At 31.8% G+C, this 14,412-nt stretch overlaps 1 protein-coding gene across 7 annotated transcripts in view; it reads right to left on the reverse strand.

Annotated features, from left to right (window-relative positions):
• Pign (phosphatidylinositol glycan anchor biosynthesis, class N) overlaps positions 1–14,412 on the reverse strand; it is a 135,058-nt gene that overhangs the window by 48,441 nt on the left and 72,205 nt on the right. For all 7 annotated transcript variants that reach the window (XR_001232906.1, XM_013511173.1, XM_013511163.1 and 4 more), the window contains 6 exons: positions 13,127–13,226; positions 12,933–13,025; positions 11,803–11,894; positions 8,406–8,514; positions 5,808–5,916; positions 851–953 (listed from right to left, as the gene is read on the reverse strand). Coding sequence is in view for 6 of the 7 variants with exons in the window: in XM_013511173.1 (XP_013366627.1) it covers positions 851–953; positions 5,808–5,916; positions 8,406–8,514; positions 11,803–11,894; positions 12,933–13,025; positions 13,127–13,226 (606 nt within the window). In the remaining variant the exon portion in view is untranslated. The remainder of the gene's footprint in view (positions 1–850; positions 954–5,807; positions 5,917–8,405; positions 8,515–11,802; positions 11,895–12,932; positions 13,026–13,126; positions 13,227–14,412) is intronic.

Consider the following 14,412-nt stretch of genomic DNA (forward strand, 5'->3'; position numbering starts at 1 on the left):
AAAATCATCTAAATTACAAATAATCTGTTGATAGTACAATGGTAAATCTCTGTTTAGTCTAATTTGGATCACAGTCCTATATTTGGGGCAAAATTTGAACTGTCTATGAGTGGTGTTAATCTGAATTGTTTATGAGTCTGTTCTAGTCATCATTGTTTGTTATAAACATTTCTCACCCTAATAAGTATTTAAGCAAGGATGAAATAAAATTCAAAAGCAAGTAAAAAATTCTTTTCTTCAATGTAGAGAGGGAGAATATATAACTTTTTAATGAATTCTAAAGAATGATTTGGGATCCATAGGACATCAAGTTGCTAGATTTTTTTGTCCTCTTTTATTTGGTAAGAAGATTTTGATCTTAAATAAAAATGAATTCTTTTAACTTCCGATAAAATATTCTGAAAATTCCTCAAATCAAAGAATTATTGGGGCCATAATATATATAACAGTAAGAATAAAAACAAAATATGTACTAGGGATTGAACCCGGGGCCTTACACATACTAAGCAATTGCTCTACCACTGAGCTACACCCCAGCCCTAAAGCATGACTTAAAATGCATGAAAAGAATGCAACAAAACTGACAGTCTTTGAGACTTAAAACTCTCTCACAATCTATCAGAATAAGGAGTTAAATGAACTTTAGCATTTAGTGAACAAAGACAAATACAACAGAAAATAATATTAAAATAATAAAAAGAAAACAGAAGAGTATAGATCAACTCGTATACAAAGTACAACTACTTTTATTTTATCCCTCAATATTTTTTACTTTCATAGTAATAGAGAAAATGTCAATACATCATTTAAGATTGCTACTATAAAATTAAGTTTTTAAAAAAGTGTATACCCTGTGCTTAGAAGTAAATAAGTTGACATCAAGGAAAGAAGTATGCTAAACAATCGCCGGAAGAGAACTGGAGAACTCAGCAGTGGCACAACCAAGGAAGAGGCTGCAATAAAACAGAGCAGGTCAGTGCAAGGCACACAAACAATGTTAGTTTAGATGCTCTAGATAATCAATTGTCATTCATGGCATTTAGTATTTGTGTTACCTTTACCATAAGGCTATATTTGCCCTAGTGAATTCTGTAAGAAATCAGAAATTTTGCATGTTTAATTAAAATTTTATTTTACTGTTTGACCTGTATTGGTTAAATAACTCAAATTTTCTCAAAAAAATACTTAGACTAGATCACTGTAGTAATATTAACTCCTAAGTGAATAATTTATTTTGCAATGAAGTAATATATATTAAAGATTCAGCAAATCATCTTTTAATTAGGCATTTATATCTTGACCCAAAGACAACTTACTCCCTAGAAACTGATTTTCCCTAATCCCCTACTCCCCCAAGGTTTCCCACTACAATGTACACACTGACACTGTAATCTGGAATGACTTCACCAGGCATTACAGCTGTAATATGAGTCATAATAACTGAAGCAATCTTCCCCCATAGGATAAGAAAAGCAACTACCTCAATAGCAGCAATGCAGATGAAAGGGGGTAGACCAGCAAAACATAAATTCTCTCTTTGCTTATTTTGGAAAGTGTATCGCTTGTACCCAAAATGTCTCCCAAAGCCTTATGCAGTCATAGATGGGGGTTTTTTGGAGGTGGCTGGATGTAAGGTGTGTGTTGCTGGGATCAAGGATGTGATGCTGGAATCATGGTGTAATGTTAGGATTAAGACTGTCCCACCTTGGATGTGAGTGCTACCTGCCCTAAAGGTGGGTATCCGAGATAGAATACAAAGACAGAAAGGTTTGCTGTTACTGCTTGTTGCTTGCTGCCTTTGCTGTCTTCTGCCAGCCATGAACTGTTTCTCCTTCGTGATGACCCTCTACCATGCCAGTATGTCTTGGAGTCAGCTGATTATGGACAGAAACCTCTACAAACTATGAGCTGAAATTGAATTGAAAGGTACTTAATTTATTAATCCTCCTAATGCTCCAATGTATGGAGATTTGGGACAGAATCCTACTGAATTACTCATCAATCGCTTAATTGTGGGGTAAGTTTGTAAACCTAAGGAGAAACTTACCCATCTGTCAAACAAGGATAACATGAAGAAGTTGTGTGATTTAAATACAATTTTACCTATAAAATGCTTCCTGAGTACAGTGGCTGACACATAGTTCTTATAGCAACTGTTAGCTGCTATTATCACTAGTAATCAGTATCTCCTAAGTTAAATGTAAAAACAATTTCATTCAAAGTGAAGTTTCTGCAAGATTTAAAGCTGTACAAGTTGTATTTCTGTCAGTTCAAATGAGACTTATTCTGTAAAACTGAATATTTGGTCCTTGTTTCATCTTTATATAAAGGTTTGATAAGGTACTAATGACGGATTAAGAGTTTCCATTCTGAGCAACATAAATTATAACCAGTTTTGTAATATGTTACCCATTTGTGTATCAAATAGCATGTTAGAAAAAAAAATGCTCATGTAGCTTGGCCATGGTGTATCAGTACTTAGTCAAGATCTTTGGAGATACTGAAAATCTACCTATATTTCATGCCTCACATCACTTGGTAGGTATCCTCTACCAATTCCAAGGAAGAAATTTCATATTTAAAATACATAACAAGAGCGACATTAATGTGTTTCGAGAACAGTAACAGAGAGTCTCAATTTCCTTCTCGCCCCTCCAAAACAACCATACATATACAGGATACTCCAAATAGGGAAAAAACATAGGAAATACTACATGATATACACATATGTTCTATTATATCAGATAATATGATAGAATACAGATAAAGCTTAAGGGATAAAGGTACTTTAAAAATTATAGCTGAGGTTACAAAGAATTGCATCCCTCCAATATCTTTATCCTAAGATTTTTATTCCTTCTATATACTTATGTACCCATTTTTGAGAGTTATCACTGCAGTAACACTACTAGGACCATAGTTACCATCGTCCCTCATTCCATATATAAATATAGATACAAATGTGGATTGAAGAAAGGCAAGATAGAAACTTTGTGACTAACTAGAATTAGAGGTATCAATGTAAAATTATAATTTCTAAAATACTTACAGGTATGTATGAACACATGTTTATGTGCACATGGCATAAATATTAAATATACATATATATTAAAAAGATGTTTTAGGCTAGGACAGTGTGGACAATGAGATAAACCTAAAATAGCTTTTTAATACCAGCAAAGAGGAAAATGCTCAAAAAAATTTGAGGGGAGGGGATTTTATTACAAGACAGCTTGAAGGAATCCTTCTTCCAAGAATGAGACAATATGAACAAGATAACCAATAGTAGTCAATTAAACACCTTTTCAAAAATGGGAATTCATGAGTCTACATCAATATTAAATAGAAATGTGAACAAATATGTAGCAAACATGAAGAAGAATTTTTTTTATAGTTGGATGTTCAGAGCCTTACCTATGCAGTGGGAATGTCCAAATTGGAAAATCATTATTTCATGCCCATTGATTGGATAAGGCAAAGATTGGATCAGGAAAGATGGATGGATGCTAAATTTCAAGAGAATTTTGATAAAAAGGATACTGATCATACTAAGAGTATCTCCCCCAGAGTTACTTAGAGGGAAGAAAAACAGTAAGTCTACAATGGACAATATCTTGATGGGGTAATCAAAATTAACATCACTAATAAAAGACTGATCATTTGCCTCTAGACCTAAGTATAAGAAGGACGTAACACCATTATATCATTACATAGCATATTTTGGCAAATAAAAAAAAAACTTAATTTTTTTTAAAGACAGGCTCTTCCTCAGGCAGCCCTTGAACTTATAATCCTCCTGCCTCAGCCTCCAAATATCTGGGAGTATAAGCATGTACCACCACACCTGGTTATAATCTAAATTTAATTATAAGGAAATAGCAGAAAGCACAAATTAGGTAACAATCTATTGGCAGAGGTGCTATATATTTTTAAAATGTCAGTGTAATAAAAGATGAAGGAAAATACCATAAGGGTCATTACTAGGTCAGCTGAAACAATTAAAATGAGGATGACAGAACAGGAAAAAATTAATCAAGTATTTTGAAAGTTTTACACATACATATGTACACAGCCAAAGGATAAGCACAAGCAGTGAAGGTGGCTTTCTGTAATTCTTGTTCTATTTCTTGACCCTTTTTGAAGTTTAAAAATGAGATACACCAATTCTTTTTTTCTTATTTTTCCGTCTTCTTTCATTCTTAATTATTATTAAAAGAATTAAGATATGTTTTTTTAAAAAGAGATACAATAATATTGCAGCTTATTTGGTTGGCAAAAAAACAAAGGAAGTGAATAATAAAATGAGATATAATATGTGGACAAAGTCTGCTTTTCCTTTTTTAAAAAAAGTCTTCTTTGTTGTGGCTTATTCACAGGTAGCTAAGAAAACTAAGAAACTGAGCATGGCTACATTGCAGAGATGAGGTCATGCGGTCAGCAGTAGCTGAGTGACTGCATATGCATACTAATCTCTAGTTTCTTATTTGTGATGTACTGTTCATCTGCTAATTATCATACCTGACTAGATATTTGTGAAGTTATATGGTACAGAAAGAGTTCCCTTTAATATTGTATTTCCTTGCCATAATATTTTAGTTTTCTGTGTACTTCAAAACATGTCATATGAAATATCATTACACACAGTCACTTCACTAAAATATTAGGTCCTTTACCCTTGCAGAATATAAGCTCTAAAATGACAGAAATTTGCTCAATCTTTATTAACTTCAGGGAATAGAACTTTCCAGAACATACTATACACTAAACACAATTTTTGAATATGAAGGAGTAGTCACTGATACTATTTATACAGAATTAATGGAAATAATAATTTTTATAATTAAGATGATTCAAAAGAAAAGAAGGTCCACAGAATGCCCTTAATGAAATGAAACATGTAGTGAAAATGATAACTATCATCTATCTATATAAAATATGTATATATCTATAAACAGATAAATAGAAATTACTGCCCAATAATAATTTCCACTTAAACAACGACTGAGAAATTTGGAAAATGGGAAAATCAAAAATTTAGGAGATACATGTTACCTGTTGCATTTTTAAGTCAGTTCGGGCTTTAAAATCAGTCCTAGGAAGAACATTCCTATCTCTTAATACTCTTTTAAGGTGAAGTTCCATTCAAAGATCTTTTCTTTTATAATGATGAACAACAAAAAACTTTAAAATTGTTAAGCCAAATCATTCACAGGCATAACAAAGTGTCTTTTTCACATGAAAAATCTTGGCTTCACAGCTTGCACTTGTCTTCCAGTTGGAAGGGAAAGCCTAGGTCCTTAAATTACATGTTTGCTTCACACATACATTCCAATGTCCTTAAATAAGGGCATTTCATAGAGGAATATGCTTTGAAATACTTAACTATCTCTATAAAATGTGTACTGTGCTGGAAGGTGAATAACCAATGTTACCTTCAGAAAGAGAAACATAAAATTTAACCATTTCCTTCTTCCTGTGTAAAAACTGAAAATTTATGGAATGACATGAAAATTAACCATATGATCTTCATGACACCCTCCTTTTTTTCTAGAGTCACTAACTAGATTTTTTTCAGATGCTAATAAATACACAGCCTTATTATTCTATCCAGCAATTCTAATTTATACATGTATGTTCACAAGAGATCTATTTTTTGTAAAATTGTAGCAAAGATATAAGAAATAGCTATTTATTATTATTTTCCTACAACAAAATTATTTCAATAACAATAATACAGACATAAAGGGATCACTTTAAGATAGCTGATGTGGTATAAATGATTTCATTTGGTTTGGGTGGCCACTTACCTAATGTTGCCCAACTCACAATTTGATTTGTAAGAGGGAGTCCCTGTTTCTTGAATAGACTACTGTGGGTACTATACACAACATACATAGAAAGCACTGTATTTATCATCTGAAAATACAAACAAAACAGATCAATAAAAGAGGTGATGAAAGACTATATGTTAGAAAAAATGCTTAGGAAAATGCTGGGAACAACTAGCACATTGCCAAAATGCTACTGACATTGGACAAGATCACCCTCTTCTGGCCAAGGCTACAATTAGTACTTCTGTATGAAGCAAAGGACCTCTTTTATAACCATGATAAGAGACATTTTGAGAGCATACAGCATCACACTGTTCCTATTTATAGTATTTGTTGTAAAAGTTAAAGGTTTCTTAAATTATGGAAACAAAGAGGGAAAAATGTGTATAGGTTAGTAGTTTGTTGTATGTGTATAGGTTAGTTGTTGTAGTGCTTTTACCCCAGGCTCACCCTCAGTTATATTGACTTATTCATTCAAAACATTTTTGTGGTCTAAATATTTACCTGGCACTAAGAACACATAGAGTATAAATCCTCACAGAATATTTAGTGTAGAAGTTGGTAAACTATAATGTGTAGGGTGGTGGTCTGTTTTTATAAATACTGTTTTATTAGAACATAATTACATTCATTTATGTATTGTTTCTCTTTACATTGGATAGTAGAGTTGAAAAATTATAACACACTCCATATGATACACCAACCTAAAATTTTTATTATTTAGCTCTTTAGAGAAATGTCTGATTAATCCAAACTAGTAGATCAACTGCCATTTTTATTATTTATTTGTTTGTTTGTTTATGTATTTTTTGGTACCAGGAATCAAACTCATGAGCTTGCACTCCCAGGTAGTCACTGTGCCACTGAGCTACATCCCTGGCTCAATTGCCATTTTTCAAACAATGAGCTAACAGCTGTGTATGGTGGTACATTCTTGTAATCTCAAGGCTCCGGGAGGCTGAGACAGGAAGATCATAAGTTTGAAACCAGCCTAATAACTCAGTCAGACCCTGCCTCAAACTAAAAATAAAAAGGCCTAGGGATGCACTTTAGTGGTGGAATGCCCCTAGGTTTAACCCTCAGTAACACACATACACACACACACACACACACACACATACACGCACGCTACATTATGACTCTAAACAAAGTTCTCTTAATTCAGATTAGCAGTCTCATTAGCAAATTCTAAAAGATATATTTAATTATGCTTATATTTTCAGTGAATTAAGATGCAAAATTGGGCTGGGATATACTTTAGCGGTACAAGCACCAGCCTGGCAAGCACAAGGTCCTGAGTTTGATTCCCAATACAAAAAAAAGGAAGCAAAACTGCTGTTAATAAAGCGATGACACAATTCTAGGATCCTTTCAATTTTAAGACACTTTTACTTCACAGATATTAAAATGCAAAAAAAAGTATCTTGGAACCAATACAATATGGCAGGGTACAGGAATTAATGCAAACTAATAAAACTAATGCAAAAGAAGAGCTTGGCAATGGCCTCACCAAATACTCAGGGGTATTTCCAACAAAGCTGTAAGAGTTTTACCATATTCTTTCCTCCTCTAGAATGGGAGTCAGAGACATTCACTTCTGTCAAAGTTCTCATTATTATAGGTGAATTCTGTCAAAGCTACTTTGGCTTTAATGTAACCTTCATCAGTGTACCATTTAAAATAAAACATATGTTTCAGTGGTTTGACAGGATCTTTGACAAAGTATTTCTTCTTTTTTATTTCTTTTATTTCTTCTTCTCTGTTGCTTTCTGAGAATAAATTCAGTTTGTGATATCATCTTTTAAGTATGGCATATTTTTATTTCAGACTGTTTTTGGAAATACCATATTCTCTTATTATTCCAACTTTGTTCTGAGCAATTTTTTTAGAAGACTCATAAATTTCGTGTCCATGTTCTAGATATGGTTATTTATACATTTTATAAAAAGAGGTTTCCAATCTTATCTACAGAAAAAAGGAATTCATAAAATATTTATAATTTAATTCTCATAACACTATTACATCTACTTATAGGTTAAAAAAATACGCGAAAGTCAGATTACTAAAAATTGCACATCTACTATGCAGTATAGTTGGGAATTGAACCAAGTTTAAAACATTAGGTTTAAAGTTCTTTTTACTGTACCAAAGCCACTATCCAAACTGGTTTATCTTCTTGTAGCACATCATCTGAAGTCTTAAATTGGCTATTCTTCATATAAACATACCCCAGGCTGCTTTCATTTCAAAGAATATTGCCTTAAAAGAGGACTACACAGACACTTGGCATACTGGAAACCCTTCCAGTTTAGTTTTGGTCAGTAGAGGGGTCTTGTAAATCTCCCCAACCTTTTCTCTCCAAGCATCTTTCAGTTGCCTCTTGTTGATTTTTTTGCATTTCTTATATTTTAGAGAACATATTTCTGTGTAGTACCTTAAACAGAAAACTTTCTCTTAGCTGGCAGATATTGAGTCACATAACACAATGGTATCCTACGGACAGATTAAATATAACTATATGATTGCTTTTGTATATCATTAGATTAACACAGCATTGAAAAATCTGTAACTTACCTGTAATAGATATACCAACAACTCTTCCTTTCCAAAGCTAATTTTTCTTTTCATAAGAGATGTCACAACGAACAGGGATAGAAGAAGAACCAGCACACCTGCACCCATTCTGTTTCAAAATACAATTCACAATTTAAGATTTTCTTAAGATATTTATTGGACACATCATATGAAAACATGAGCATTTAACTCTAATGTAGAACTTCTTAATCATTTTGTTTGATCAAGATGAAGTAGAAAAATGGATAGATAGGCTTAATAGGAAATAATAAAAATAATGAAATAAAGATATAATTATTTTTGGTATCTTTACTTTCTATAAATAAATTTTTAAAAATTTATTGCTATGGTTTGTGTCTAGCTGTCTCCTCAAAGCCTCATGCAGTCGGGGACAGGCTTTTTGGAGGCAGCTGAATCTAGAATTTGTGACTGATTCATACTGCAATGCTGGGATTAAGGGTGCAGGGGTTAAGGTTGGATGATTGATGGCTGGATCAGTCTACTGATTGGATTGGCACTGCCCTAATCCCAGCAGTCTGGATAAGAAAGATAAAAGGAGCAGAAAGAGGCTTGTCTCTCCCTTTTTGATCTTGTTACTTTTTCTGTCTTCTGCCACCATGAACTATTGTCCCTCTACCATGCCACCCTGCCTTGGAATCAGCTGATTATGGACTAACCTCCACAAACTGTGAGTTAAATAAACGTTTTCTCCCTTAACTTTGGACATCTAGTATTTTGTTTCATCAATGAGAAAAGTTAACTAAGAGAGTTACATAAACCAAGTACCATAATTTTTAGTATGAATTGGAGAAATTTATAGAAAACAATAAAAAGAAAGTTAAAAATACATGATTAGCATCTATAACATACATTTTATGACTGTGGGCACCTTGTCATATTAAAAAGATCTCCATTTATAATTCAAATGATTTCTAGCAGGACAAACAGCTCCTTTCTTCATTGACTTCAGTGCTTCCCTCAGCTATCCTAGCTAAATGAAGGGTAGGACAGTGATGACAAGGGCTGTATACAGGTAAGTACATCAGTATACATTAATTTTGTTCAATGATGAAGCAACAGATGATACTTTTCAAAGGCATGGTGAGCCACTCCTTAATCCCAGCACTCAGGATGCTGAGGCAGGAGGACTGCAAATTTGAGGCCAATCTGGAATACACAGGTAAGATCCTATCTTAAAAAAAAAAAATCCCCTAAAAAACAAAACAAAACACCAAAAACACCAAATATTAGAATGGTTCCTGAAGTCAAAGGTGATATCAAAGAAATGCTGTACTACTGTTGAGGGCTATCTTTCTCTTCCTAAAAATGTGAATAGCATAATACAACTAAAACTCTGTTCAAGTCAGAATCTGGAGCTCAAAACTAACATAGACAAGAAACTGCTTTAAAAGAAACAAAGAGCAAATGTCAAGCTAGCTACCTAGAGAGAATACAAAGCAGAAATCCCCAGGAAATTGGTCTTGGATTTCAATTCTTTACACTTTGAGAGTCTTAATAAAAGAAGTATTAATATATTCAACATGGATTATATTAAAGCAGGGAAAATATGATGATTGTTTTATCTCTTTCCTTTTTAAAAAATAATGTGGCATTTTAACTCAGAGGCAAATAACATTTTTACTTTGGTGGAGTGCAGCAACAGTGATATTGTAGCTGTGTTAGACACAGTTTTGCTTTTTCCTCTAATGTCATCCTTAAATGTCTCACGTATATGTGTCTTTGTAATTTTCTAAAATATGGAATTGCTATGAGGGATCAAATGGGAAGAAGAAATTTCTCCATAAACCAGGAGTCAAAATAAAAAAGTTATAAATATAGTTAGTAGGAAACCAACATAAATTTAAAATCACTGAACAATTAAAATTTATAGAGTGAAGCAATATAATTAAAGTAACACATAAATTGCATTTTTATATTTTAAGATTTATTTGCTTCCTGCATTCATCTTAATACAACATGCAAGTGGCAAATATCTATGAAGATAATTTGTACAATTTCTTTTCCTTTTAGCATATGATAAATTCTATTTAACTATAAATTCTATTTAATAATTCTATTTAACTAAATTCTATTTTAACTATGTCAACATTGCTTGAGTAGGACCAATGGGACTGAAAAAAGAAAGGTGCTTCACAGCAACAACAAAAGAGCTCACAGAACAATTTGCAAGAAATAAATGCAAATATTTCCATTCACTTTTGTCATGTACTATTTACAGTTTATAATAGCTGTAAAATGTTTTACCTTAATAATACTCAAAGTATGCCTAGGTATGGTTTTAGAATTCAATATAATTATTTTGGGCTCTGCTAATAAACTGACTTCCTACGATAGTTCCTGAACATATTGGTTTTCTTTTTTTTTGGTACCAGAAATCAAACTCAGGACCCTGAGCTTGCCGGGCAGGTGCTTGTGCCTCTGAGCTATATCCCCAGGCCTGCATATTTGTTTTTTTTTAAACATAAATGAGAGAAAGGTATAGAACATCTTAAAGTAGTATGTATACGTATTTTTTTTAATTAAATAAATACTTGGCTTTTATTCTGTTAAAAAAGATATACTCTAAATCTCTTAATTTAGGTTAAAATGTTTTAAAATGATTATAGAGTTCAGAAGAAAGTAACAAAGATGTTTACATAGTTAGAAAATAAAAAGAAAATGTTAAATGATATCATAATGACTTAGCTCAGTGAACATACATAGGTTACTTAACTACCTAACCTATGTGTTGTAGGTTATTTAACAATAATTTAGAAGTTGGGTTAAAAACAAAGGTAACTGATTATTTAACAAGCTTATTTCAGTCATACTGAGGAGAAAGAAATATACCAGTAGAAGGAGGAATGCAGGTAAAGTACAAATAAGTATTTTCACACAATATGAATGACTAAACATGGAATAGTTTTCAAAGTAAATATTTCCTCCCATGAAAATATTTATATTCAAACTAAGATAGGAAGAAATTTTCATTTTTCCTGAGATATTTTGTGTGAACATGCTCAAAAGCAAAGATAGGGGTAACAATAGTTTTGGGGTCTGTTTTATTTTAGCAATAGAACATTTTCTCACATAAAACTAAAATTTTCATCAATGCCCCAACATTTAAAAGAAAGAAAAACTAAGACATTTTGGGGGAAGGTAGTATTTTAAGTTAACCCTGGAAGGTTTTCACTGTTTGTGAAAGCTGAGAAGAATCTCTAAAGAGACTAAATAATGCTCAGACTTATTCTAAAATCATGACCAGTAGTTTCATATTAATATTTTAACTTCCAGTTTACTTACATGACTTTAAATTCGTAAACAGGATTAGGTTCAAATTTCAGGATGCTGATTGAAAAAAAATTATATTGAAAGGGAAAGAAAGTACTGTTCATACACTAGAGAGATGTCTGGCTCTCGACCTACGACAGGCATCAGTGGGAACACTGCCAGAAGCAAACAGAAGAAAGTCCAACCCAGGGAGGTAATCTAAAATCAAGAAAAAAGTTATCTTTAGCCAAATATGGTATAAAAAACTGTTTTCTGTGTTTCATTGACTATAGGTGAAATTAAAGGGGAAATGTAAAACTTTATAGCAGTTTATTTTAAAAACTAATAGTTATTTTTGTGAAGAGACTTTTATAGTAGGTTCAATGAATATTATCTCAATTCTCAACAATCTAAAGAGGCAAGTTTTATTGTTAATAACACTTCAAATGAAGAAACTGAGCTCAAATAAGTCAAAATATAAGTAACACCAGGTCCACAACTAGTAAATGAAACAGCCAGGGCTTAACCTTGGGTCTGGTATTTCAAAGCAAGTGCCCCATTCAGTTCATAATTTTACTGTATGTTGATGACGACAAATGTATGAAAATGGGTCTATAATAGTAATAACATGACTAAGCCAAACAGGGAAATAAGTAAAACTACTTTTAAAATTAGATTAAGGCAAATGTGATAGTAAGCTCATTAACTGGGATTTTTATAAATTCTTATAAGGTAGAAAAAGAATATTTCTTCTTGCTACCTTCATCAAAAAGTATCAAAGTAAAAATGTAAGAACAGTCTTTGTAGAAGTATATTGTAAAACACTGCCTAAAGGATGAAAATCAGAATTATGTATTTTAAAATCAATTATGAATATATACTTCTCTAGAAAAAAACTGAAAGGCTCAGGGCCAGAAGGAAGGTGAATCCTCTGACTCCTAAGCCAGAGTGCTACTCTCGGCCTTCTCCATCCAGAAACCTGAAACTAAAGGAAGACAGGGATGCACTTCTCAGAAGGATGAATCACTGCCTCTTTAGCATTTCAAATATTGCATAACTGGCTCATTTTGATATGAAAATTTAAATCACTGAAACTTAAAGCTGATCCCTGAAACGTAAACCTGGTCCTCACATCAAAAACACCAGGTACTTTATGTAAGGATAAATTTTACCCTTTCGTTTAAAAATAATTCCTTGAATTAAACATATATCAAAACAAACTAGTTACTAATCTCTGTATAAATGAGTTATTTATACCTTTGCTCGAGTCCACAGCTGAGTGAGAAACGGCCAAACCGCAAATGCAATAAGTCCAGCTGTAAGCATACAGCGGTAGAAAAAACTGAGAATCTAGTGATACATTCCAAAGAAAATGAAAAATGAGGTCATTTAATACTTGTTACATACATATCAAAGAAATACGAAAATATTGCAATTGGTATAGTACTTACTAATACTTCAATTCCCAAAATAAAGACTAACAGGTACCAAACAAAATGGCTCAGAGGAAAGGTCAACAGTGATGCAACAAGATCTTGAATAACTTGAAACCTATTTCAAAAGATTACAAAAAGAGTTTTATAGTATATATTGAATTTTAAAATTATATATAGTAAAAAAATAAAACTTTATATAAAACCAAAATCAGGAAATTTTCTTACAGATTATTCAGAAACTAAGATAATCCAGTAGATTTGTTTCAATGGCTTTATTTAATTTTTTTTAAAAATCTGTAAGTATTTTAGGAAAAATATAATTTATTTAATTTGAAAATGATCATAAAGGTTTGCTTCGTTTTATAAACATCAGCAGTAAAAAATTTCTTATTAAATCTTCCTTTCAACATACAGATATAAAATTACAGACCTAATACCAGAAATAAAATATAATGAACCCAAATATACACAAACTAAAAAACCTTTTAAAATTCACCTAGATAACTTTATATTAAAAATATCAACTATTTTAATAAAATAAAGGTAAGTTTTCCTAACTTAGATAGGGAAAATCTTAACTGTACTTTTAAGCTGAACTAAATAATGTCCTCCAAATTCAATTTAAGATATCATTAATTATATACTAATTGTGAATTTATAACCATAAAAAATGAATTACATACTTGAGTACTTTTTACATTTCATTATTGAGAAGAAAAACTTTAGCATTTGTAGTATATTAAGTAGTGAATTTTAAAAGGTCAGTACTATTTGGTTTTGACCTTTTTCTAATTGAGAAAAATGGCTGCAGAAAGTTACCGAACTATTAAGGTGCCATGTAGGAAAACAAAGCTAATACCCATCAAAAGGAGAATGTTTCTTTTGTTTCAACAGTGAAGAGGCACACAGGAACAAAAGATGATTCCATATAATCATTTAGAAGATTTTTTTCCTAAAACTGAGTTTTTATGTTTTACTTTCTATATAGCCTATCAAAAAGATAAAGATGGAATATAACATACTTTCAAAACTACATGTTCCTTTAAAATTTAGATATATCTGTTACTTCATAATTAGGATATTGAACAATTCAGAGTAGATTCTCTAGTAGAACAGAATTTTTTGCAAGGATAAACCTTTCAAAAAATTGTAAAACTAGGAAAAATGACAGTAGAAAAAAAATACGAATTAAATAAGCATTCCAACAATCCTATTCTTTTTAAATGGAGAAAACTGTATGCCCTTTTACCTGTATCTTTTCCTTATATTAAAAGTTATTATTTTAAACAGAATACTATTTT

This window comes from Chinchilla lanigera, unplaced genomic scaffold, assembly GCF_000276665.1.
Source record: "Chinchilla lanigera isolate Chin_1 unplaced genomic scaffold, ChiLan1.0 scaffold00001, whole genome shotgun sequence".
NCBI lineage: Eukaryota > Metazoa > Chordata > Mammalia > Rodentia > Chinchillidae > Chinchilla > Chinchilla lanigera.